We start from the raw sequence: 23,476 nt of genomic DNA, 5'->3' as shown, positions 1-23,476 counted from the left end.
CATGCAGTCTATTCTTGCTATTTGTGCCTCCCCCCCATTAGTTCTAATATGTTCTGTCTACTTGCATGTGACTGCAAGCTTCATCCCTTTCTCTTGACATGACAACCGCTTTGGGTTTTTTTACAATCAAGCGGGATATAAATTTAATCATAATCATAATGATGATGATGATGATGATGATGATAATAATAATAATAATAATAATAATAATAATAATATCATCTGTACTCCACCCGTCTTGACTGGGTAGCATTTAAAAAAGAAATAACCTACTTACCAAAGCGGATGGAACTGGACCAAAAAGATGGCTATATCAGTCATCTAAGTAGCATGGTACAGTGGTGCCTCGCAGGACGAAAATAATTCATTCCGTGAGTCTTTTCGTCTTGCGATGTTTTTCGTCTTGCAAAGCACGGTGCGTCGCAACTGCGCCTCTTCAAGCGGTTATTAAAAAAAAGCGCAAGACGTTTTCGTCTTGCGAAGCAAGCCCATAGGGAAATTTGTCTAGCGAAGCAACGCAAAACCGAAAAACCCTTTCGTCTAGCGAGTTTTTCGTCTTGCGAGGCATTCGTCTTGCGGGGCACCACTGTAGTGGAATGGAAAGTGGGCCAAGCAGTTATAAAGGTGATGGTTACTATTTTGTACAAGCAAATATAGGAGTGGGTTTACCGCTGTGTTGAAAATGCACCAGTGTGTTGACTGTTAGTCACATGAACTCTTTTCACACATTCACCAAATACAAAATAAAAAAATTAAAGACCAACTAAGTTAGTTCTTGGTATGAGCTTTTGTGTGCATGCACACTTCTTCAGATACACACAATACACAATACACACCAAATACAGCCTATGTACATACAAGCTGTATCTGTGCAGCTTTCTCTCTGCACAAAAGTTCAGTTCATACCAATGGCTGGTCACCTGAAGGTCAGGAGGTTGGGGCAGTGAGCATGATATCATTCTCTCTCTTCATGCACTCAGTTGTTAAAAACTGCTGGATCAGGCCAATGGCCCATCTATTTCAGCATCCTGTTCTCACAGTGGCCGACCAGTTGCCTGTGGAAACCAGCAAGCAGGATTCAAGCCCATGAGCCCTCTTCCCTTCTGTGGTTCTAGCAATTGGTATTCAGAAGCGCTGCTGGAAGCAGATCATAGCCATCATGGCTAGTAGCCATTGATAGCCCTCTCCTGCATGAATTTGTCTAATCCTCTTTTAAAGCTAATCCAAGTTGGAGAGATGATGGATTTCTGGCATGCGTTCACAGAATATAAATGCAAACACTCAAGATGCTAGCAAGCTTTGTTGTCCTAGTTCCAACTAGGACTCTGTCTCTTATAATATTGACACTGCAATTTGTTTGCTTATCTGTTTTTTACAGCTATATACCAATTTTCATTAGATTTTGGAATGACTTTTTATAAGGTTTGCTTTACTGGAATGTGATAGAATAGATATTATAGAAAGAAATGATAGGACAACTGGGGTCGTTTTAACCTGCTGCCCAGATAATGGGACAAAAGTAGAACAATATGTGATTTGTTTTATAGATACCTTCAATGTGATTCCTAGGAAGAAGTGGGGCAGAAATAAAGGCCTGGGAAAGGAGGAGGTAGAAGAAGCATGGTCTTTGGAAAGCAGGACAAGAGAAGTAGGAAGGTTCAGGTGTGGAAGAAGAAATGATTCAGAAGATTGAGGTGGAGAGTAGACCCAGAGGGGACAGAGTTAGAAAAGGAGTAAAACCAGAGAGTGAGCAGGGCTTCAATTAGGATTTGCAGAGGTGAGAAATCAGATATTGGTTTAAATTACTAGGAGTTTTAGAATTCATTTGTTACTGTGTACATATCTGAAGTACTATACTAGATTACGGTGACCATGGTTTACATAGCTACTGAATAAACATTTTAAAATCTTATTTTTTATAGGAAGATGACTTGAATGACTTGTTAGAAACCTGGTATACGCATTCTGTGCCAAAGGCAAATACTCCGATCAGCTTAAATTTGGTAGGTATTGTCTTCATTACAGGGCCTGATACCAATTAATAATAATCAGCAACAAAAACAGCCCTTTTTATTTACTCTGTATAAGCTGGGGAGCTTGATGCCATGATAAAGTATCCAAATTATATTCTCACATCTCTCAAAGTGGGAGGCAGATCTCCCCAAGGAGGCACAGGAATTTACTAAGGAATTGTTAGGGTGCCTTTTGACATCCCCCCAACTCAGTATCTGGGCATGTTTCCCCCTTTCCCCTTTTCTTAACGCCACACATGAGCTAATATTGTACCCTTTTTTGTGCTTACGTGCTTGGGGCTATTGTCACAACCTACCTATGTTGGACCCATGTGTGGATCCCCTGATATTCTAGACTCTAGACTAATTGTCACAAGTTTCTTAAGTTCCATTTCGAATCTTTGACTTGAAGGTCCAGATGCAGGTAGCTCCAAAAGGTTGTGCTATGGATATTGCCAGGAGAACAGCACTCTTCAGTTGCTGTACGGCAGAAAGGAGCTCTATTTTTCTAGGATCTATGGACAAACATACAGTCTTGCACAATGGAGGCTTTATATGACTTAGGGGTTGCAAATGCTAACTGCTGGTAGTTGTTCAAAATGTCTGGAGGGCACTAGATTGGGAAAGGCAGGGGTAGAATGAGTAATAGCCACAGCCTTCACTTGAACACGACCTCCCAGAAGTCTAGTCCTTGTCACCAATCTGGATAGATGACACAGATTCAGTATCTCCATGGTTCCTTGCCTGATTCCTGTTCCTATTTTAATTTTTGTTTTGTATGATATTTTATGAGAAGGCAGTATATTAATAAAAAAGCCCATGCCTGTTCGTTTGGGTTGTGTTTTGACATCCACTGTGTGATGACAAGGGGCTAGCTAGACCTGTTTTAAAATACTTCTTGCTGTTTTTTCACTGTCATATCTCCCTTAGAAACCTTCACACACTTGTTATGGCACCCTGGATGTAGAACTTCCTCCTGCTGCAAAAACTGTTGTCACCCCCATTACTTGTTTTCCATTGTCAATATGTCACTCTTTCTTCAAGACTTTTGGAGATGACTGACTTAATTAATTTGCTTCTTCTGCTTGTGAACTGTTATGATGTTGGTTTCATGGTTGTTACGTGAAGTTGCTGTGTTGCATTTTAATGAATTCTTTGTGGATCGCCCCGGGAGCCTTAAGGTTGAATGGTGGGTTAGAAATAAAAAAGTTGTATCTAGATTTGACTCGTATGAATTAATAAACCTATGTGAGTAAGGTCTGTTGACCTTAGTGGGCCTACTCTGAGTAGGACTAACATTGGATACAATCCAGAATAAAAATAATACCAATATCAGTAGGCTTTACTGCCCTCCCCTTCTTTTGTTCTACACACATCATCACATGGTGCACAATATTAGCAAGCACTATGTTGCAAGCCACCAATCTTTAATTTGCTCGGGGATGCAGGTAGGGCATGGACACTCGCTTTGTTGATGCACAAATTATTCAGACAAAAATGATCATCTGCACAATTCTAATAGACGTTACATAATTAGGTTTTGAAAAGTGCTTGAAAAGCTGGCAGTCTGGAATGCCATGTTTGACAGCACTCAGTCAGTCCAATAAATTAGCTTGGTGCTGTAGTAAAAACATTTTCCCCTTCTAATTGTCTCTGCCATATACTCCTCTGGGGATCTGGATGCCAAGCTGTGTTCTCTGAGGCTCACACATCAACACCAGTTTTACATAAAATACTCTGAAAATGGAACTTTCTGTAACCAGCCATTTGGCTGGATGAACCAGAACCAGCATGAAAGCAAAGTTGGATGTTCATTAAGAAAATTTGCACCTAGCAGGAACTGAGAAACACAGTACTCATGATGTAGAGTACCATTGTTGAGGAACAAACTCGAAACCCATGTTACACACAGCTAATAAGAGTATACATGCAAAGATATGGACATTTATGAACACAAAAGTTTAAACTTAACAGTGCAACGGATATCATACTTTGTTAGTTGCTAATGCATCTTTCTGTTCCTAGAATATCATCACTGGTTGTTTAAAAAAACAAAACTGATCCTGATTGCTAGGCACAGCTTTAATTTATATGTGCAGTTCTGCATGTAATGAAAGGATTTCAGATATTTGACTGAATATATGCCCAATTACTTCGATACATAGCTCAGTCCTTTGCCATTCCATCTGTTGCTGTGATAATTCCTCATTCATCTTTGGTATTCCCATTTCTGTTTCTTCTGCAAAGAAAAAGAGAAAATGACCTCACACCCTACACCTTACAAACCAAAAGCCCTATATTGTAAAGTTTGAAAACAACAAGGTAGATTGATTGAACTGTTTGTTTTTGCCTTTGAAACATTACATGGATGTTAAAGAGAATGGAGTCAAGTTATTTCAGAAAAGTGCAGCTTTGCAAGTTAAACTCAGTTCGTTGGTTTCAAAACTTGAATTTGTTCAATTTTCTCTCTAATATTGGAAAAAGAACAACGAGATCTTTTTTGCAAGTGAGCAAGTTTTGAAAAATCAACCTTGTTTAATGGCGGTGAGTTTAAACTGCTCTGGCTACTCATAGCCCCTCTTGAAAGAAATAATTGCCTGCCAAATGATGTCTCTGTTGATTGCAAGTGATTCATAAATGTCCCCTGAGAAATTATTATGTTGCAGCTCTGGTATAAAAGAGGAAAAAAAATCTTGAATGTATTTTCTGTTTAGACTAAACCAGAATTGGAAGTATATGTGCAAATTGTATGCTAAATATCCTCTTTACATTTAATAGAGTGACAATAGTTTATTCTTACTGACTTTTTGTTTTTTAAAAATATTTTTTATGCCTTTCAACTGTTTACAAATTCCTGAGAAGGCCTCTTTGTAGAACAGGAATAAAAAATGTATTATTTTCACTGAATATATTTACACTTGGCACTGTTGGCAGCATGTGAGCAATGCCTTAACATCATATCTCTACTGATATTTCAGTGGTACATACCGTTTTTATCATAATATCTCAGCAGAGGTTGAATATTTTGCTTTTTAATGACTGAATCTAGCTCCTTGGAAGAAAAAAGTTGAACAATTAGCCACCAAAATGAAAAAGAAGGGCTGCACCCCACCCAAAAGTGAGAAAGGTGGTGGTGATAGGGAAGAATCCTATATTTCACCTCCCCCCACAAAAAACCTAAAAGGGTTTAAGCTAACTAATGTAAGATAATATAAAAGTATAGTTATTTTTGCTAGTGATGACTATCTGAAGATCATCTGACATTTTTTTTTAATGTTCAGCTTTGTAAATATCCCTGAAGAAGAATGTCAGGTTGAAATTTAAATACATTTAAGGGTTTGTTACCCTTGGGATTCCCCCCTCCAACTTCAAATAAGAATTTTAAATATAAGAATAGTATAAACAGAAAATATTTTTGAGAATTTGGGATGCTTTCTTGGTTTCATAATATCTGAATTTATCCTTTTTCTATGTTATATGAATTCTGTCATTCTGTACATGTACTGGATTATAAAACACATTCCTAATGTTATTTATTTTTTTGCTAATTCTTTCTTTTTCTACCACTGCTTGTGTTTTATTTAGCTATCAACTAATTCTGAATGTGAAAAACGTGTTAGTTGTCAGAATTGCCCAATAAGGCTATAATTGGACAGGGATAATAAAGACCTAGTGGCATAAACACCTTACTTTAACAAGTAGCTATAAATGAACTTACCCGGGTCCTTTCCTTAGTACAAAATTCTAGATCCCATTAATATGGTCTTAGTCTAGTAACATTTTCCCCATTCACAATTATGAGGTTAGCTAAGAGCTTCTGTGATGCTCATTCTCTCATAGATCCTGAGTTTAATTTGTAAAGGGAGGCTGCAGTCCTTTACCTACTCACCGGGGAGTAAGCCCCATTGATCTCAATGAGACTTCAGAGTAGACGTGTGGGATTGTGCTAAGGATGTACCTCCATCAGTGCTACAATTAAAACTGCAACTTCCACATCCCCCATCATGAGAAGCAGAGCAGGCCAGCTGTTCACAATAATTGACAGTTGGTGAATGAGAGTAAGGAAGAGGCAGACCTTACACACCTAAGTTTCCTGTGGTTTCCGGATCCTCAAGTTGGACCAACCCTCACTTTAGTCAATCCTCACCTGCTAATCTCTCCCATTGCCTTGCTAAGAACAGACTAGTTGATTTCTGCCCATATTGGTAATCCCACAATGTTTTTCCTTAGAATAAGAATTGCTTTCCCAACATACAATGGTGGTCCACTTCTCCTTGACCTTCATGGTGATCGTGACTGGTGTCAGAAATAGAGACGATGTATATCTGTAACCCAAGAAAACCTTTAATTTAAACATATTTTTTTTAGAAAAACAGTTTTTCAGCTGGAGGCCTCATACCCTCATACACTGTGTTTATTGTCCATGCTTGTGGACCTAGTGAAGCTTTTGACACCTCCTGTGGATCACATTAAAATATGCATGCAGAACCTTGTTAAGTTACATTTCTCATAAACTATTGTGGGGGGGGGGACTTGGGTTGTTTTGCAACCTGCTTGTAAATATTTAACAGAATGAACCCAGTTCTGTAAAGCCCAAGGCTATATTCAACCCTGTGAGGAGTACAGGCTGCCCCCCCCACCAGCTGCCAATCTATGAACAAGGGAGATACAAGAAGAAAACTGTGGCTAGGAATGCAGGATTTGTTATACTTCTTTATGAAAATGAGGCCACACCCCTCCATCTCCTTATGATTGTTAAACTACTCTGGGAATCGAAGCTTTATGAGTAGAATAGGGTTCTCCTATCAATACTTGGCACCAGTAACAAACAACGGTTCTTTGGGGGGAAGACATGTTTAAAGTGGTATGATACTGCTTTAAATGTATAGTGCAGGTGGGGATCTGGTGTCTGCTGTCTAGGGCAGTAGCGGCTACAGAAGCAACTGTATGTATAGTTCCTTTCTTCTATTTTTCTTCCTGTTCTCCTGGTTTTTTCTCCTCCTTCAGCTCCAAGGTTTGAAAAGAGCCTTGTCACATACTCTTTAACACTGATGATGCTCTACATATACGCTGTTGTGTTTTTTTAAACTCCAGGAATTAGCAAAACTGTGATTTCAGTAGAAAACAAACACTTTTCTGAAAAGGGTATTTCATGCCTGTGGTCTATTGAATCAAACTATCTGGTGCTCCTGATTACTTTACTAATCATGTCATTCTGCCACAAGAACAAAAGCTAACTAGCCTACATAAACAGCAGTTTATAATACTGCTATCACTTTCAGGACCAATAACTCTGTGTTTTGTTTTGTTTTGTTTTGTTTTCCTTTCCTTGACCAGCAATCGTATTTCATTACTCCTGATCTAGCTGGATTACCAACAGTACCTGAAAGTGTAAGTTTTGTAAGATTTATATGGGGTAAGATGAGATATTTAGCACATATCCACTGAATTATAAGGCTGGATAGAACCTGAAAATAAACTGGTTCAGCTCTCTCCTCAATGGCTTTATTCTCCTTTAATTCATTTACACATCCCAACACCCGCCACTTTCTCCCTTCACAGGCTGTTTCAATTCCATAGTGCTGGGGATTTGCATACACTAGTGTATATCCATTTATGTAATTTAAAACAATCATTTGCCCACAGTGGATGCAAGGATTGTTCTCATTCTCTGTGTGTGTGTGTTTGCAGGCATGAATGTTTAAGAAGTGGTTATGTTTAATAAGCTAAACTAAAAAACTGGTTAGGGAGGGCAGCCTTGCTCAAAAAATGAAATCTGAATATTTTGAAGCACAGTTTTTAATATTGCAAAGGATAACAAGGTGACAAATTTCAGTAAAAGATGCTTATTGTGCAGACATATTTCTTTAACGAGATAAAAAAAATCCCCCTTTAGCAGGGAAATGGGTAGTTATAAGTTTATGCTCCACTCAATTACCACTATTAATGTGTTAACAGTACTTATTCTTTATTAAACAGAGAAATCTTACTGAATATTTTGTTGCTGTGGATGTGAACAACATGCTGCAACTTTATGCCAGCATGTTGCACGAGAGACGCATCATTATTACCTCCAGCAAACTAAGCACTGTAAGTACTTCACACTTCTTTCAAGCAGAATACATTGAGCATCTCAAAAAGACCCTTGCAGATTTAAATATGTTCAGTAGGTACTTATGAGACAATATCTACATACTTTTAAAAATATATGATTTTAATCTGACTCTTGAAGCACAAAAGTCTGATTTATATAAAGCCTTCTCAGATACATCACGTCAGGTTAATTATTTTTTGTTATCCAGAGATGAGAGTTCTCTAACTCGCTAGAGTTCATTTCTGTGCCTTCCACCCTATAAAGAATTCTTAAGGGCTATTATAAGATCTTTATTATTCACTTGTGGCTTATTCCATTGGAGCTACTTGAAAGAAATCAAGGGGGCATGATAATAGCTAGTATCCTAAACCTGGTAATAGGTAAATTCATCTTGGTTGCAGAGTAGTGTTTGGGGAACGTATACTGTAATAGCTCTGATTTTGGAGCAGCTCTTCAGGCTGATAATAACTTACTATTCCAAATAGCCTTTTTTATTACAGGTTTTATGCTTCTGCCTATGCTGAAATGGCTTTCTTATGTCATTGCAGATGGCACAGAGATAAAGAGAGCCATGTTTTAACTCTACAGCCATGCCTAAATCTTTTGATAGCCCCTTTTTGTTCTATCCTTTCCCATGGGGTGTAATATACAGGTCTACACCCATCTCAATTAAGTTGCAAGCAACATTGCTTTCAAGCCAATGGGCATCATTGTGTATGCAGAGTGTTGTCTGTTAAGTATAGAAATATATTACTTAGGATTCCTTCAAATCTATTGCATGACATACTTTCTAGTCTGGTAATAGGTGTGTTCAAATGATTCACTGAATGCAAAACCACTTACAGTATGTTCAGTATAATCAGAAATAGTACAAAAATAGTTTTGCACTGTTAACTAATCTGGATGTACACTAGGCAAGCCTGTACACAAGCTAATTTTAATTTCCTTTAATTTAATGGAATTTATGAGGATAAACTCAGTTGAGCTGCTTAACTCTGCAGGATTACTATCTGAGTCTTTATAGATAGCAAGAGCAGGGCTTTAAAAGCACGAACAAATAAAATCTTGCACTGAGTGATCAAAATACAGTCAACAACTTTATTGGTGCTTAGCTCTCATTCAAATGTGCTGAAAGTTTTGAAATTTGAGATACTCTGAAGTTTTGTTATGCAGGGACGAGAGTGTGCTGAGTAAATAGCATTCTTCGTTTCAAGAGATAAAAATAAGTCCAACATCCATTTGTTGACTATAGTTGTCATTCACTTGTTAAGCTTGTACGCCAGTTGTTAATCCATGGACTTTCCATGGATTTCTGTTGGTTCTGATTCCGTGGGAAAGAGTGTGTTTTCCAGGGGAAAGCGGTGGGTCAAACAAACAAACAAAAAATACTCGGACCTGTGTCTAGGGACAACCAGAAGTGCCCCTCTTGAACTTGTGAATATACTTTACATGGTGAAGGGTGCCTATATCAGTCAGTCTTGCAGTTCAGATTTGGCTTCAGTTTCTTGAAGTGCAATTCAAGCAATAGCTCCTTTTTCAGCAGGAACAACTTAATGCAGGGCAACTGTCATGTAGACGCTGCCCACTGTACTGAAAAGGATTGCATCAGTCGGCAGTGTGACCAGTGCAGAGTGAGTGTAGAGTCGGTGCACATTCTTCTTCTTCTTCTTCTTCTTCTTCTTCTTCTTCTTCTTCTTCTTCGAATTTATATACCGCCCTGTACCCGGGGGTCTCAGGGTGGTTCACAGAATAAACTCAAGATATAAAACCGCAACATATATAATCAAAATAAAAACAACAATCCAATAACACCCCCCCCCAAAAGAGCCACATTTTAAAAGGGTATAGGATGTCAATCATGGCAATCAGATTTCCATTAGAGTAGAACCGCCCTCTCGGTGGTATCTGATGCTGTACAAGCACAGTTCTGGTTTTGCAATTGGACTTTTCCTCTCTCTGCTCTCTCTGCCTCTGCCCAATCTGCTTCCGAAGGCCTCCCAATCCCTGGGAGCAGATTTTGACTTTGTGCGTGCGTGTGTGTGTGTGTGTGTGACTGCAGATGAGAGGAGGGGAGGTTTCATTGTGTGAGTGAAAATCTGCATCTTGATTGGATGCAACCCTCTGAATATGCATCATGTTGGGTTTGTTTTGTGGCTCTTTCCTTTAAGGCTGAGGTATCTTATATGGTGTCCTCCATATGTTGTTGGACTATAACCCCCATCATCCTTGAATATTGGCTGTGCTGACTGGAGCTAATGGGAAGTAAAGTCTGACAACAACTTTGTTAGCTATGTTTAAGGAATTTCAGGTAGTAGGCCTCTGTATTCAAATTGCACTTCTGCTTGTGGTCGAAATTATTGACCATTGTAGAAATATTGTAGTGGCATCTTTTGCAATGGAATTTTTTAGCACCAGTCACTGTTCCTGTTTTCCAAAGGGGTGTGTGTGTTGTAATTGGTGTTTCTGTGCTCTCTGGCTTCCGTCACTGTGTGTCCCATTGCACGAATAGCGGTTTAGTCATGCTGGCCACATGACCTGGAAAGCTGTCTGCGGACAAACGCTGGCTCCCTCGACCTGAAAGCGGAGATCCTGCACACCATAGTTGAATTTGACTGGACTTAACTGCCCAGGAGTCCTTTACCTTTACCTGTATCATAGTACACCAGGGGTAGGCGACCTAAGGCCCGTGGGCCACAAGCAGCCCACGAGCCACCCCCAAACTGAGCTGCCTGCTCAGCGAATCCCTGCACGCTGTGCTAAACCGGTACAGCATGGTGCGTGGACTTGCATCCGCGGTGTCGGAAATCGCGTCTGTGCATGCTCAGACGCCCACGGAGGGATCTCCGCTGGAGTGAACTGGCCCAGGCGAGGTAAACCTTGCCGACCCCTGTAGTACATGGACTGCATGCATGGCGTTCCAGGTTTATCTCTGCTTCAGAGAAATAAAAAAATATATTAGTCCCCTGGTATCTTGAAGATCCTTTTAGGAAGAGTAGGAAACACTGAGCTGGATGGAACTGTTGCCTTCATCAATGTAGGGTAATATCAAATTTATCCCATCTAGGACCCATTAAGAATTACCACTTAAATTAGCAACTGGATTATATCCTAATTTTGCACTCTTCTACACAGACTGTAGACTGAAAGTGTGTGTAGCATGCCAATTATCTATTTTGCATTTCTGCACTTCTACCAGGGACATGGGTGGCGCTGTGGGTTAAACCACAGAGCCTAGGACTTGCCGATCAGAAGGTCGGCGGTTCGAATCCCCGTGACGGGGTGACCTCCCGTTGCTCGGTCCCTGCTCCTGCCAACCTAGCAGTTCAAAAGCACCTCAAAGTGCAAGTAGATAAATAGGTACCGCTCCTGCGGGAAGGTAAATGGCATTTCCGTACGCTGCTCTGGTTCACCAGAAGTGGCTTAGTCATGCTGGCCACATGACCCGGAAGCTGTACGCTGGCTCCCTCGGCTAATAAAGCGAGATGAGCGCCACAACCCCAGAGTCAGCCACGACTGGACCTAATGGTCAGGGGTCCCTTTACCTTTACTTACCAGGTGTCTGTCAGAATTTTTTAAAAACATTAGTTAAGTTTAAAGTCTTATGAGGAGTATCTTGGCTAGTTTTGGAGGAAGAAATATTGGCTTATGAAGATGGGATATGAATGAACCTTTGGTCCATACATAGCCCCTTTATGACATGAGGAATGAAACCAGGAAGTGTCTAATTGGTTGTCCTTTGGTTTCTTTTGAAGGTGGTAACCATATTATCTTCTGATCCACTTTTTATATTCCTGTATTAAACATTATGTTTCATGTTTGCATTAACAGCTAAGCCACCTCAATTAGTCGTTTGTATTGCATATTCTCTGATTCTAATGGGTTGTAGCCAACATGAGTCATACTCTGTGTAGATCCATGTAATAAATAGACATGACTAACTTAGATCGATTAATTTCAGTGGGTCTATCCTGAGTAGACTTTAGTTGGATACCACCCTTTGTTTTTATGGTTACCACTTGCATAAAATAAAGCAAATTTTGACTATGTATCCTCAGTGAAAATGTAACTCCTGCATTAGAGTTTTGCTTTCTGAATAAGCGCCTTTTCCTTTGAAAATAGTGTTATCAAATCCATTCTATTGTTAGGGGAGTTGTCCTTTTATCTTTGAGGTTAACTTAATACCAAGTGTTTATGACAGTTCATGCAGACTGAGTTGTGATGTCACCTCCAAGTTATCAGCTCTGTTTCGGTTCACTATCTAAGGGCAGTAGCACCAATAACAAAAGTCATAATTCAAGCTCTCTCTCAAGCTCTCCTTACTCTTTTTGTTTTGTGGAGGATAGAAAATTCTCTGAATCTATAAATCACTATTTATTTTTTTAAAGATTTAGCACCTTTGCCATTTCATTCTACCCTGTGGTTTTAAAGGACTAATCCTGATATGTATAGAAATGAAAAAGGAGGTTCTGCTTTTGGAGAGCGCAGCATACAGCGATCAACCTATTTTATTGGGGAAAGAAGTACGTGTAACAAAATAACGATCAGTTCTTTATTTACATATATGCATTTTTACATAAATACACGATTCCCTTTTGCATAGGTAAAACGTTTACTTTGTATCTGTTTTTCTGACTCGCAATTCTCTTTTATTTCCATCTTCCTGTAAATGAAAATATGCATGCAAACGTGCATCCTGCATGCACTCAGCACTTTAAAAAGGTATGAGTATATAACAGCTTGAATGCAGCTTTTTGCATTGCAGTTGCTGTCTGAATTAAGCTAGCGTGGAAACCTTTTTCAGGAAGCCAGTGCTAGAACATTGATTTTATGCCTGCTGTAGGCAGGCAAGCCCTGGATGTTTGGGCCCCAAGTGAACCTGCAGTGGTAGTCTACCAGAACATCGTGCTGTAGTCTTGTGTATTCAAAGCAAAGGAATAAATCATGATTTTACAACGGTGCATCAGTTGACTTATTGCTGTTTTGTGACCGCTGGGTAGGAAGCATTGCTGTTTAATGCCATGTCATCGGTTCTCAAGTCAGTCAAGCATGAAGGCTTGTCATATGCCTCTATAATTGTACCTCTCCAGACTTTCTCTAACTAGTCAGCTGGGGCTGTGCATTTTGTCTCCAACACCCGGCTGGCCCGTGCCTGACAGGAGCTTTCTCATCATTCTGTCAGTAATATGTTAAGTAGTGTGTGCCTGTTTTGTGGCCTCTGCTATAGAAGCAGGTGGAAATACTTTAATGCAGATGTTGAAATGTTGTCTCTCTTCCCTCCTTTTAAAAATAATAATAACAATATTTGTTTCAACTAACGCTGGACTGATAATTTTGTAAGAGCTGTACTTGCATTCCACCTGCATAATCCAGGAGAGTTTTTCATTTCTGCAAAATAGGAATCGGGAGGTGAGCTAAAAACAATTTCAAAATTGGTTTGGAGGAACCCCAGTTACTGAAATGTTCACTGTCTTTGCCTTCCATGAAGAACAAACACCCCCTTATCCCCAGTGGATCCGTGATGATTGCGCCTTTGGTTAGGCTAAATCATGGTGCATCATAACTCTTAACTAGCCCATATGTGTAAATAATATATATTTCTTCCAATTCCCTTCCAAAACTTGGAGTTTTATTTATAGCTGCCTAGGGACTTTAAAACACTTGAAGGCAGCAGAACAACTGACCAGATGCTTGGGCACGCAAAGCGCTCTCGGTTTGCCATAATTGCATTGTACTTCATCATGCTCGTCTTCCAGCTGATTTTAAGGATCCCCTAATGTGGCACTTTGTCCTAGTGATTCATAGAGTATCCTCATGATGATTATTACCACCCTTGTATTGAATGATTCTTTGTGAGGAGGCATTGAAACTCACTTGCATCTGATTTTTTTCCAGCAAAATGCAGACTTTGAATGCTTTAAAAACTCGACTGAGTGCTGAAAAACAGGGATAAGTGACTTTTGTTCCCTACAACTCCCAGTGGCGGACTACCAAATATGTAGGGTATGCACCAGCCTTTTAGGGCCCCTACTACGATAGATAAAAATATAATTGAAGGGAAATTACAATCAAGTTTTTTAGTTCAATGTGAGGACGGCCCCCAAGATTTTGACTACCTAGGGACCTCCATGGGGTTTAATCCGGCACTGCCAACTCCTAGGGGCTGAGGTCCCTTCGTGCTCCCTAAAATATTTGAGGGGATTGCCCTTTCAGTTAATGGGCATTACCATTCAAATGGTGTGTGTGTGCCACATCTTGTAATCGATCGTGTGGGGCAGGGCTTACTTGCCCCCCCCCGTGTTTTATTCAAGTTGGCACCCCTGGTAAACCATCTTTCCTTTCTAAACAGTAGGTCCCCCAGACTTTGTGACCAGTCCAGTTTGTGTGATGCCGGTAGAGGAGCAGCCTGGGTAGAAGACTAAATGTAGGGGCAGTCAGTACATGGGAAGGGGCAGAATAGGATTGTGCCTGTCTGTTCAGTTCTGACCGCACATTGCTTGGCTCTTCTATGCAGGGTTGACCGATGTGTAGCGTTCAACATTGGGGCCATTGGGTATGTGAATATGTCTCGCACATTCATTAACCCCATATTTGTACATAGCTTCTTCATAGAGTGGAGATTTTTTTTTTTTTTGCTAGTGTAGCTGTTAAAAATAGTAGCTGTGTAGTTGTTAAAAATAAATACTACCAGGTCACGCGTAATAAAAATGGAATACATGCTGAGATCAAAATATAAGGGCCTGCAGGCCGCATGCAGTTCATCATCCACAAATTGCCCATTTCACTGATGGATAACGGACCAGGGTTTGATTTACACTTACTTCCTCAATATAAACAATTCTGATTTTAACACATTTTAAATACCCCATTCTCAGTCACCAATACACTGTTATTACCAAGATGATACAATGGATTCCAAATGGACTGTGTACTGTGCAGTTGCATGAAATGTCTCTTGCCTGCCAGGGACATGCGGCAATGATGAGTGGACATTCTACATGGGCAGGTTGCACATTATACAACAAAATTCTACAGTACAAAAGAAAAAAAAACCCTACACAGAAAGGATTACAATATTTAAAGGTAAAGGACCCCTGACAGTTAAGTCCAGTTGCGAACGACTCGGGTTGCGGTGCTCATCTCGTTTTACTGACCAAGGGAGCCGACATTTGTCCGCAGACAGTTTTTCCCGGGTCATGTGGCCAGCATGGCTAAGCCGCTTCTGGCGAAACCAGAGCAGTGCACGGAAACGCTGTTTACCTTCCCGCTGGAGCGGTACCTATTTATCTACTTGCACTTTGACGTGCTTTCGAACTGCTGGGTTGGCAGGAGCTGGGACCGAGCAACAGGAGCTCATCCTGTCGCGGGGATTCGAACCGCAAGCTTCCGATCGGCAAGCCCAAGGCTCAGTGGTTTACACCACAGTGCCACTTGCGTCCCCACAATATTTAGCATCATTGTTTTGAATCATTGAGACTTCCTTTATATGTGCCTCAGTGCTGTAGGATTGTGGTGTTCTGAATTTCATGGACTGCCATCCAAGCGTTTGCTTGTGTCATTCAAACGTAATTTCTGAATGTGGGGTCCTGTGAAAAAGTGCTTTGTGGTCCACAGCCTGGCTTAACTACGATTTCATCATTTTCAAGGAAATCTATTCTAAAGGCCCTAAAGTGTATTTTGAGTCTTACCTGCTGAGGTAATTTAAAATATTTATGCACTTATTTAAATATGTTGTTGTTTGCTTTATATATGGTTGCCACCTTATTTTGCAGCATTTTTTGTTTTAAAAAAGTGAGCATAAATTAAATATTTAGACTTTGAACAGATGGTTTCCTTCTGTTGCTTTCAAAAGGAACACTACCATTTTCTTTTAGAATGTGTTGCATTGTACTCTGCAGCAGTTTATTGTTTATAGTTGCCAAGGTTTTTATTTTCCTCACCTGAAAAGTAGCTGGAGTAGCTTGCTGATAACTAAGTAAAAGCAGATAAAAGGAACTCTTGCTTCTCATAATATATATTACTGTCCTATACACGGGACAAGGCTCATGTAGGCAGTTTACTCTCAAACAGACCCAAAGAGGCTATGAGTAAAGGAACTCCCAGTCCTTTTTTTTTGGTTTTAAAAAAATGAAGTTCCAGTACTGATACCTTCATAAGAGTGCAGTGGGTATAAAAAAAGACTCCGTCAGTACTCCTTACCGGTGAATACTGTCACAAAAAAGCCCTAGTATTCCCTATTTCACCTATCCCTGGAAATGCATCATTGTGGATAAGTTAACCTTTGACCCAGCTTGTTCACAACTACAGTGATCTTTCTATCAGCGTTCCTACAAATTGGATGGCTTGAAAAATTGCAAGAGCCATTGTAGGAATCCCTTCCAAGTCAACATAGAGCTAGATTGCACATTACATCCTCATGTGAGAGCCAGGAAGTACAAATGCCCATCATTGTTTTATTTGCATGCCACTTTTCGATAGCTAAAACCATGCTTGAAGCAGTTTACAACATAATCTACACAATTGCAAACGTAGTAAAAGTCATAAACAATAAATGACACATATCACAAAGTACCTAACCAAACTGAACAATTGCTTCATAAATAAAGATATTAAAAATAAAGATACAGAAAATTAAAATCAAACTCATGCTGGTAGCTTCGAGAACACTGTCCAACCATCTCGTCCTCTGTCGTCCCCTTCTCCTTGTGCCCTCCATCTTTCCCAACATCAGGGTCTTTTCCAGGGAGTCTTCTCTTCTCATGAGGTGGCCAAAGCATTGGAGCCTCAGCTTCAGGATCTGTCCTTCCAGTGAGCACTCAGGGCTGATTTCCTCCAGAATGGATAGGTTTGATCTTCTTGCAGTCCATGGGACTCTCAAGAGTCTCCTCCAGCACCATAATTCAAAAGCATCAATTCTTTGGCGATCAGCCTTCCTTATGGTCCAGCTCTCACTTCCATACATCACTACTGGGAAAACCATAGCTTTTACTATACGGACCTTTGTTGGCAAGGTGATGTCTCTACTTTTTAAGTAGCATCAGTAACAACACCTAAACAATACTGCAACCCAAGAGTCAGCAGCTTTTGTAGTTGGAGTCAATCAGGATGCTGCCCTCCCTGGCCAGGTGGGAAAAGGCCATCAAGGCAGGGAACAGGTCTTCTAGGACTCATAGCCAAGATGGATACACAGTTGAAGACTGGTGTAAGCATCATGAGTAAGAGATTACTGATGAGCAAACTAGTTTGTGCCGTTTTGCATATCCCTGCACCAATATAAAGAAAGCCACTACTCTCCCCCTTTTTTTGGTGTTTTTAATAACTTGTTTCTTACGTCAGTATTCTTTGTTAATGGGGATGGAAGCCTTCAAAAAAACTTCCAAGCTTGACTTATTGCCTGGCTGTGGACCAGGCTGCAAGAATATTGTTCATATTCCATTTCAAATCACAAATTCTTGGAAAAGTTCCTTGTACTTTAATGACTCCACTGGATCACATCAGCTTTTGAACTGAACCTGCATACAACGTTTTTGCAGTCAGTCAGCCAGCCAGCCATTTAGCTGCATTGCATCATTTATTTATTTGATTTTATTTATTATGGTTTCTTCCTGCTGTGTGTTTTCCCTTTCTTGAAATCTACTGTTTAATAAGATGAATTCCCTCATAGTTACCCCTGTGTCCAACTGGTAGGGAATAAGATGTGGGTGTGCCTTGCCAAAAGTTCATTCATCTTGAGTCTCAAAATTATTATGAGGAGCAGTCTTCAGAGGCCTGCATATATTATGAAATATTTCAGATCTAGAACCTGCTATTCTGACTGCTGGAGATCTAAAAATGTGCATCAGATCCACCCTCCCACTTCAGAAGTAGTGTGTGACACACACAGAGAGAGACTTAAAAAGCATTCTGTGCAGATCGTGTGGAAGAGGAATAATGGGGAGGAAGAGGGCAGGTTCTGAACTTTCCGTTACTGTACTCCTGTCTTAAGACAAGAATCCAGTGCAAAAATCCAATACGAATCTGCAATTTGCATGAATTGGCTTCACATTATAAGGTCAGATGAGAGTATGATCTAAACAGCTTTACTGAATCACAAACTCCCCAGAGTAGTTCTACTCAGTCATGTGTGGGATATGCATCTTACTTTTCCAACACAGCATAATTCAAATTTTGCTCTTGGTTCCATAAGTTATTTGCAGTACACTTGTTATTTATTTTTCCACTGTAGTACAGAAGCTAGAAATGTTATGTGTGCAAATTTTAACTGTCCTATTTCTCCTCATCCCATTGAAATGTTCCATTTGTTTCAATTTGGCATGAATCTTGGATCAGAAATTCTGTATGTCAGAGTTTAAGATTTAGTGTCAGAGATACAAGAAAGCCACAGGACTGGAAGATCTGGACAGATATCCAACTTATTCCCTCAGTAAAAGATCAGAAAAGATCACTATTATTATTCTTTGGCGATTACTCATAGCCAAGTAAGATTGTCTTCCATGAACATGGTCTTAACAGTGAGTCCATAAGTGACTGTGGAGGCCAATTCTGGATCCACACATCCCTCCACAGTGGGGACATAAGTTTCTGGGCAGGAGTTGATCATGGTGAGGGTTTGCCAAATGTGTCTTGCTCTTAGCACGTTTCTCTCTTTTATCCTGAGTTTGAGTGTCTTCAAAGTCCATGATACCTTTGGTAAAGGCTGTTCTCCGATTGGAGCGCTCGCAGGCCAGTGTTTCCCAATTGTTGGTGATTATACTACATTATTTTTTTTAAGATTTGCCTTGCGAGAGTCTTTAAACCTCTTTTGTTGATCACCAGCATTATGCTTTCCATTGTTAAGTTGGGAATAGAATAGTTGCTTTGGAAGATGATAATCAGGCATCTGCACAACATGACCAGTCCAAAGAAGTTGATGTTGAAGAATCTGCCCAGCCCCACAGGCCACTTCAGTTACTAACTGAACTACAAGCAAAGAAGTTCATTCATGTCTTCAGTTTGCTTCTAACTGAGATGCTGTTCCAAATATCATCTTCCTAGGGTCCCGGGAGCAATTTTTTAAGTGTTCCTCTCTTTTGCAAAAGAGTTTAATTTATGTCATTGCAGGTACCCCTTTGTACAGAAATAAAATTCAGATATGTAAATATTTAGTGTTGTCAAAGAAGTGGGAGAAGAATAACATATCAATTAAGGGGAGGATATAGTTGGAGAACAGATAGCTTAAGCAAGAAACAAGTTTTTTATATTAAATTTGCTTTTATTTATCTAGAACTATTTATGTTCACTTTACAATGAACAGCTATGACACTCCCCAATTCAAGGGACATGCAATCTAACATATACAGCAGTGATAGTCAGCTCGATAAAGACAAATCGTAGTGAAGAACATAATATGAACAAGATGGTTAGGATGGGAATATAAGGGGATAAAATTGTTCAAGCATTTTGGAGCAAAATGGGGTGGTGAGAATGTCACAGTAGCAATTATTTCAGAAATTGGATACTAAAAGTCACCAAAACAGTAGGCCATATTCAACTCTGCAATTTTTCTGGCACAATGGATTTCAGTGCTCACAGCAGAATTTCGTCTCCTTTTCCCTCTAGCATCCTGCACACCCTCAAAATGGGTTACCTCCGGAAGTGATTTTCAGCGGACATTGGGGCTGGGGGGGGGGAGAAAGGGAAGTCCTGTTGTGCCAGTAGAATCCCTGCAAAACAAAATTAAGAAAGTCAATAAAGAGTATTTGGAGATTTAACTGTGTAGCATATTAGCAGTTTAGTCAAATACAAAGGTTATACTGTAAATGTTACACATTTTTGAGATTGTTAAATATATTCAGGAAGGATAACCTTGCTTAGTCATGATATTAGCATGGAACCTATTTACTAGCTAAGGAATTAAGCCATTCCTCTGGTCACTTCATTAATTAGAAAGAGTTGTTTTTAAGCATTCTCATAAGCTTCATAATCCAGCCGGCGGTGTTTTGACAGTTTCCAGAATTAGGCAGAGACAATTACTTTGCTTTAAAAGCAACTTTGTCAAAGTTTCCTGAATTAAGCAAAGGTGTGAACATCTTGTTTTAGGTAGAATAATAGGTGTTTTGCAAATCAAGTAGATGGATTTGCATGAATAAGGAAGACGTACAGTTGATTTTGAGCACTACAGTAAGTAGTCTATCAAATATAAGAAAAATATTAAAGTGCTTGCAGGTTACTTTATCATCAGGATATTTCTCTAAGGGCATGTGGATATCACACAAAACTACGGTGAAGCAGGATGTGAAAGCACAACCCCATTCCAAGGCATCGTTCTCCCTCCTACCCCCACGGGGTGACAGGAATTTGAAAGCTTCTGCTTTTAGTCAAAATTTGTCATATTGTCTGGACTAACCAACAGTAGTTAACATGACTAAGGTTCTGCTTGTAGCTGGCATGGCTTGCCATGTCATCTGAACTGTGATCTGTGATTATTGCTAGATTAAACTGAACCAACGTTAAGCTGTGGTTTCTGAAGCCAACTTGCTTAAAATATGTATAGTTAATGTTAACCACGGTTCGCAGTTCAGATGACATGCAAAACTTGAGAAATCCTCTTAATGACACAGCAGGAAAAGCGGGGAGTGGAACAGACAAGCCCGAGAGGAGCCTAGGCCTTTTCACAATCTAGCAAAATTATAGTTTACCATTTCTGGACATGATCTCAGAGTTGCTTAGATGTCAGATGATTTTCTTGAATTTAGTTTTTGAAATCCTGGGCTTCATGTATCGACATTATAAATCTTTCCCATATTCTGTATCGGGGTGGGAAACCTTTTCTAGCTTGTGGGCTGAACCCTTCTCTCCCCACCCCTAGAGAGCTTGCCCACCTTTCAATATCCTAGCGACATCAGCTGATGCCGTGCTTAAAAATTCCCACTGGAGGCACCTCAAAGTGCAGTGTGAGGTTGTTCAAAAGCCCTTATGCAAACAGTTATGCATTGCTGTTTAAATCTCCAGTTTTCAGAGGTTTAAAGATCAGTACCCAGCTGCTTGCAAAAGTGCTTTCAAATAGCCTTGCTCTTCTCTGTGGACCTCTGGCTAATGGGTGTGGTTAAATCATGCGCCAGTTCCCAGCAGAATCAACCCCCACCCATCAGGTGGCCTCACCTCCATCTGAGTGACACCAGTTGATTGGCAGGTGGGCGTGGTTTTTAAAAAACGGCCTCCAGGGCCAAATTCGAGCACTCTGGCAGACTAAGACTGGGCAAGGGAGTCCTCACACCTGTTCTATATGATTGTACAAAATTGCTGAGAGTACTTGAGCCTAATAATTTATATTGTTTGGAACTGCTGAGGACTATAGAGAGATGTTCTTGAATGATACACTGTTTTAAGATTGCTCACTTGAATTGTATGAATTTGAAGAGAACTTGAAGACTAAGTAGTCTTGGATAAAACCCTTGGATAAAACCCAAATAGCAATGTGATTTGCAAAAGCTTGTTTCATTTGCACAAAAACAATAGCAGTATCAGCATTGAAGCTGGTAGCAATAGTACTGGAGGCAATAGTGTTTGGTAGTCACATTAAGAATTAAAACTTTAGGTTACCTTTTTAATCCATGAATTTGCTAGAGTTGTCTAGATAAATGCTTGGTGATTGTACAGCTAATGAATACGCAAACATGTTGCAGTAAATGTTAACTGGTATTAGAATCAGTATTTCTTAAGTATTTTGAAATCAGGACCATTTCCCTAAACATTCTTGTACGTACCCCCAACCTAAAGTATTGTTATATTACTTGGATCTCAAATCGGTGTTTCTCAGACTTTGTGAACTTCTATTCCTTCTCATCTGCACCTCCAAACTAAAATCTCATGGGAAGATCAGGTATCTGCACAGGTCCCACGTTCACCAGCCCATCATGTTGGCTCCCTACATATCATCTTTCTATGCACTGCTTCATCTCTGCCAGAAATGAGAATTCTCTTCCTCCTCAGGTGTCCCTTTAGGGTTGCAGCTCGGTGAAACTGCTTTGGTGGTAACCCACTGTGAGTGCAACATCAAACCACACATCTCTCCAGCATTAGACTGCAGTATAATGTCTTGTCAGGTAACGGTGGAATCAGACGAAAACATTCCCAGTCAAAACCTGACAGCGTTGCAGAATGCACTGAACAATGACATCAAATGCTTTAGACAACTATAATAATATCAGCAGCGGCAGCCCTTGTGCTTTGCGATAAGATTGGTTCCCAAAGGTCTGTTTTTCTCAGTACCATTCCTCCCCCGGCCCCATTTGATATCTAGCAGGCAGTCATTTCCAGGCATGCTTGTTCTTAGGGTTGTCTCCCCCCCCCCCCAACATTGTAGATCTCAGTTCCAGAAAGTTTCAAAACAATTGCTTTTGCCAAGGAAATGGTCTATTTTCAACTCTGTTAAACTCATTCAGTGGTGTGTTCCTCGTTCTTTAAAGAGAATAAGGTGGTGGTTATTTTTTTGTCCACACACACAAACTTAAATATTTTATATTAGGAATGAAGATGATGTGCGGGAATGTATTACACTGAGCGCTGAAATCTTTTCAAAAATCTGATGATACCTTTGAGAGTGTATTTGTTTTGCAGGATGGATCTCAAAATCTCTCATGTCTAAAGCAGCTGTAGAAATATAAAAAAGATAATTCGGAGCATTGTGAAGTTTTTATCAGTTCTTGAATCTTGAATCATTCTTTAAGCAAAAGTAGTAGCTGGAATCAGATTTCTAAAAACATGCATCTGACACAGTAGGTTCTTGTGATAGGTCACAATAGACACAAAAAATAGTTAGCCTTTAGGGTGACTCTTAAGTCATGTACACACTATACGTTTAAACCACATTGCTTCTGCCCCAGTTCTTCTAGGAACTATACATTTATATTTTGCATATGTCAGAGTATGTGCATATCTATTTTATTATATGTAGCATAGCACAAATCACTTATTTTTGCCACCAATACATGGAACCTATCCATGTATGGACCAGGGAGCTGAACATGGATGCCTGAGTTTTGAGTCTGAAAAAGATGTAGCATCATACACTCTGCTAAAGCCTTGAGGAAACTTCAGAATAATCTGTTGAAGGAAGGGTGTTCTTTATGTACGCCTGTAAGCCACTACAGCGCACAGCCTGGCTTCATGATTCGATTCTTCTTTGAGAGTCCGTGCTCTAAGTACCCCTGCAGAATAAACTGAGATCAGCAACCCCCAGAAAGAGGGCCTTTTCAGTAGACCCGTAGCCATCTTATGTAACAGAATTCCCAGGGTGGCTTGCCTAGCACCATCTTTGTTGCCTCCAATGCCAGCTGAACAACTTCCTATTAAATAACTAAAATAACCTAGGCGTCTGTTTTTAATTTGGGAG

At 40.0% G+C, this 23,476-nt stretch overlaps 1 protein-coding gene across 2 annotated transcripts in view; it reads left to right on the top strand.

The window, feature by feature from the left end:
* The window catches only part of DENND1B (DENN domain containing 1B), a 181,597-nt gene that overhangs the window by 88,715 nt on the left and 69,406 nt on the right, over positions 1–23,476 (top strand). For both annotated transcript variants that reach the window (XM_082225463.1, XM_082225462.1), the window contains exons 7-9: positions 1,923–2,003; positions 7,350–7,403; positions 7,992–8,102. In XM_082225463.1, the coding sequence (XP_082081589.1) occupies positions 1,923–2,003; positions 7,350–7,403; positions 7,992–8,102 (246 nt within the window). The remainder of the gene's footprint in view (positions 1–1,922; positions 2,004–7,349; positions 7,404–7,991; positions 8,103–23,476) is intronic.

Source organism: Podarcis vaucheri (assembly GCF_965113315.1).
Source record: "Podarcis vaucheri genome assembly, chromosome: 6".
Classification (NCBI taxonomy): domain Eukaryota; kingdom Metazoa; phylum Chordata; class Lepidosauria; order Squamata; family Lacertidae; genus Podarcis; species Podarcis vaucheri.
Note: the sequence above shows the minus strand (reverse complement) of the source record. Positions and strands in the feature narration are given on the sequence as shown.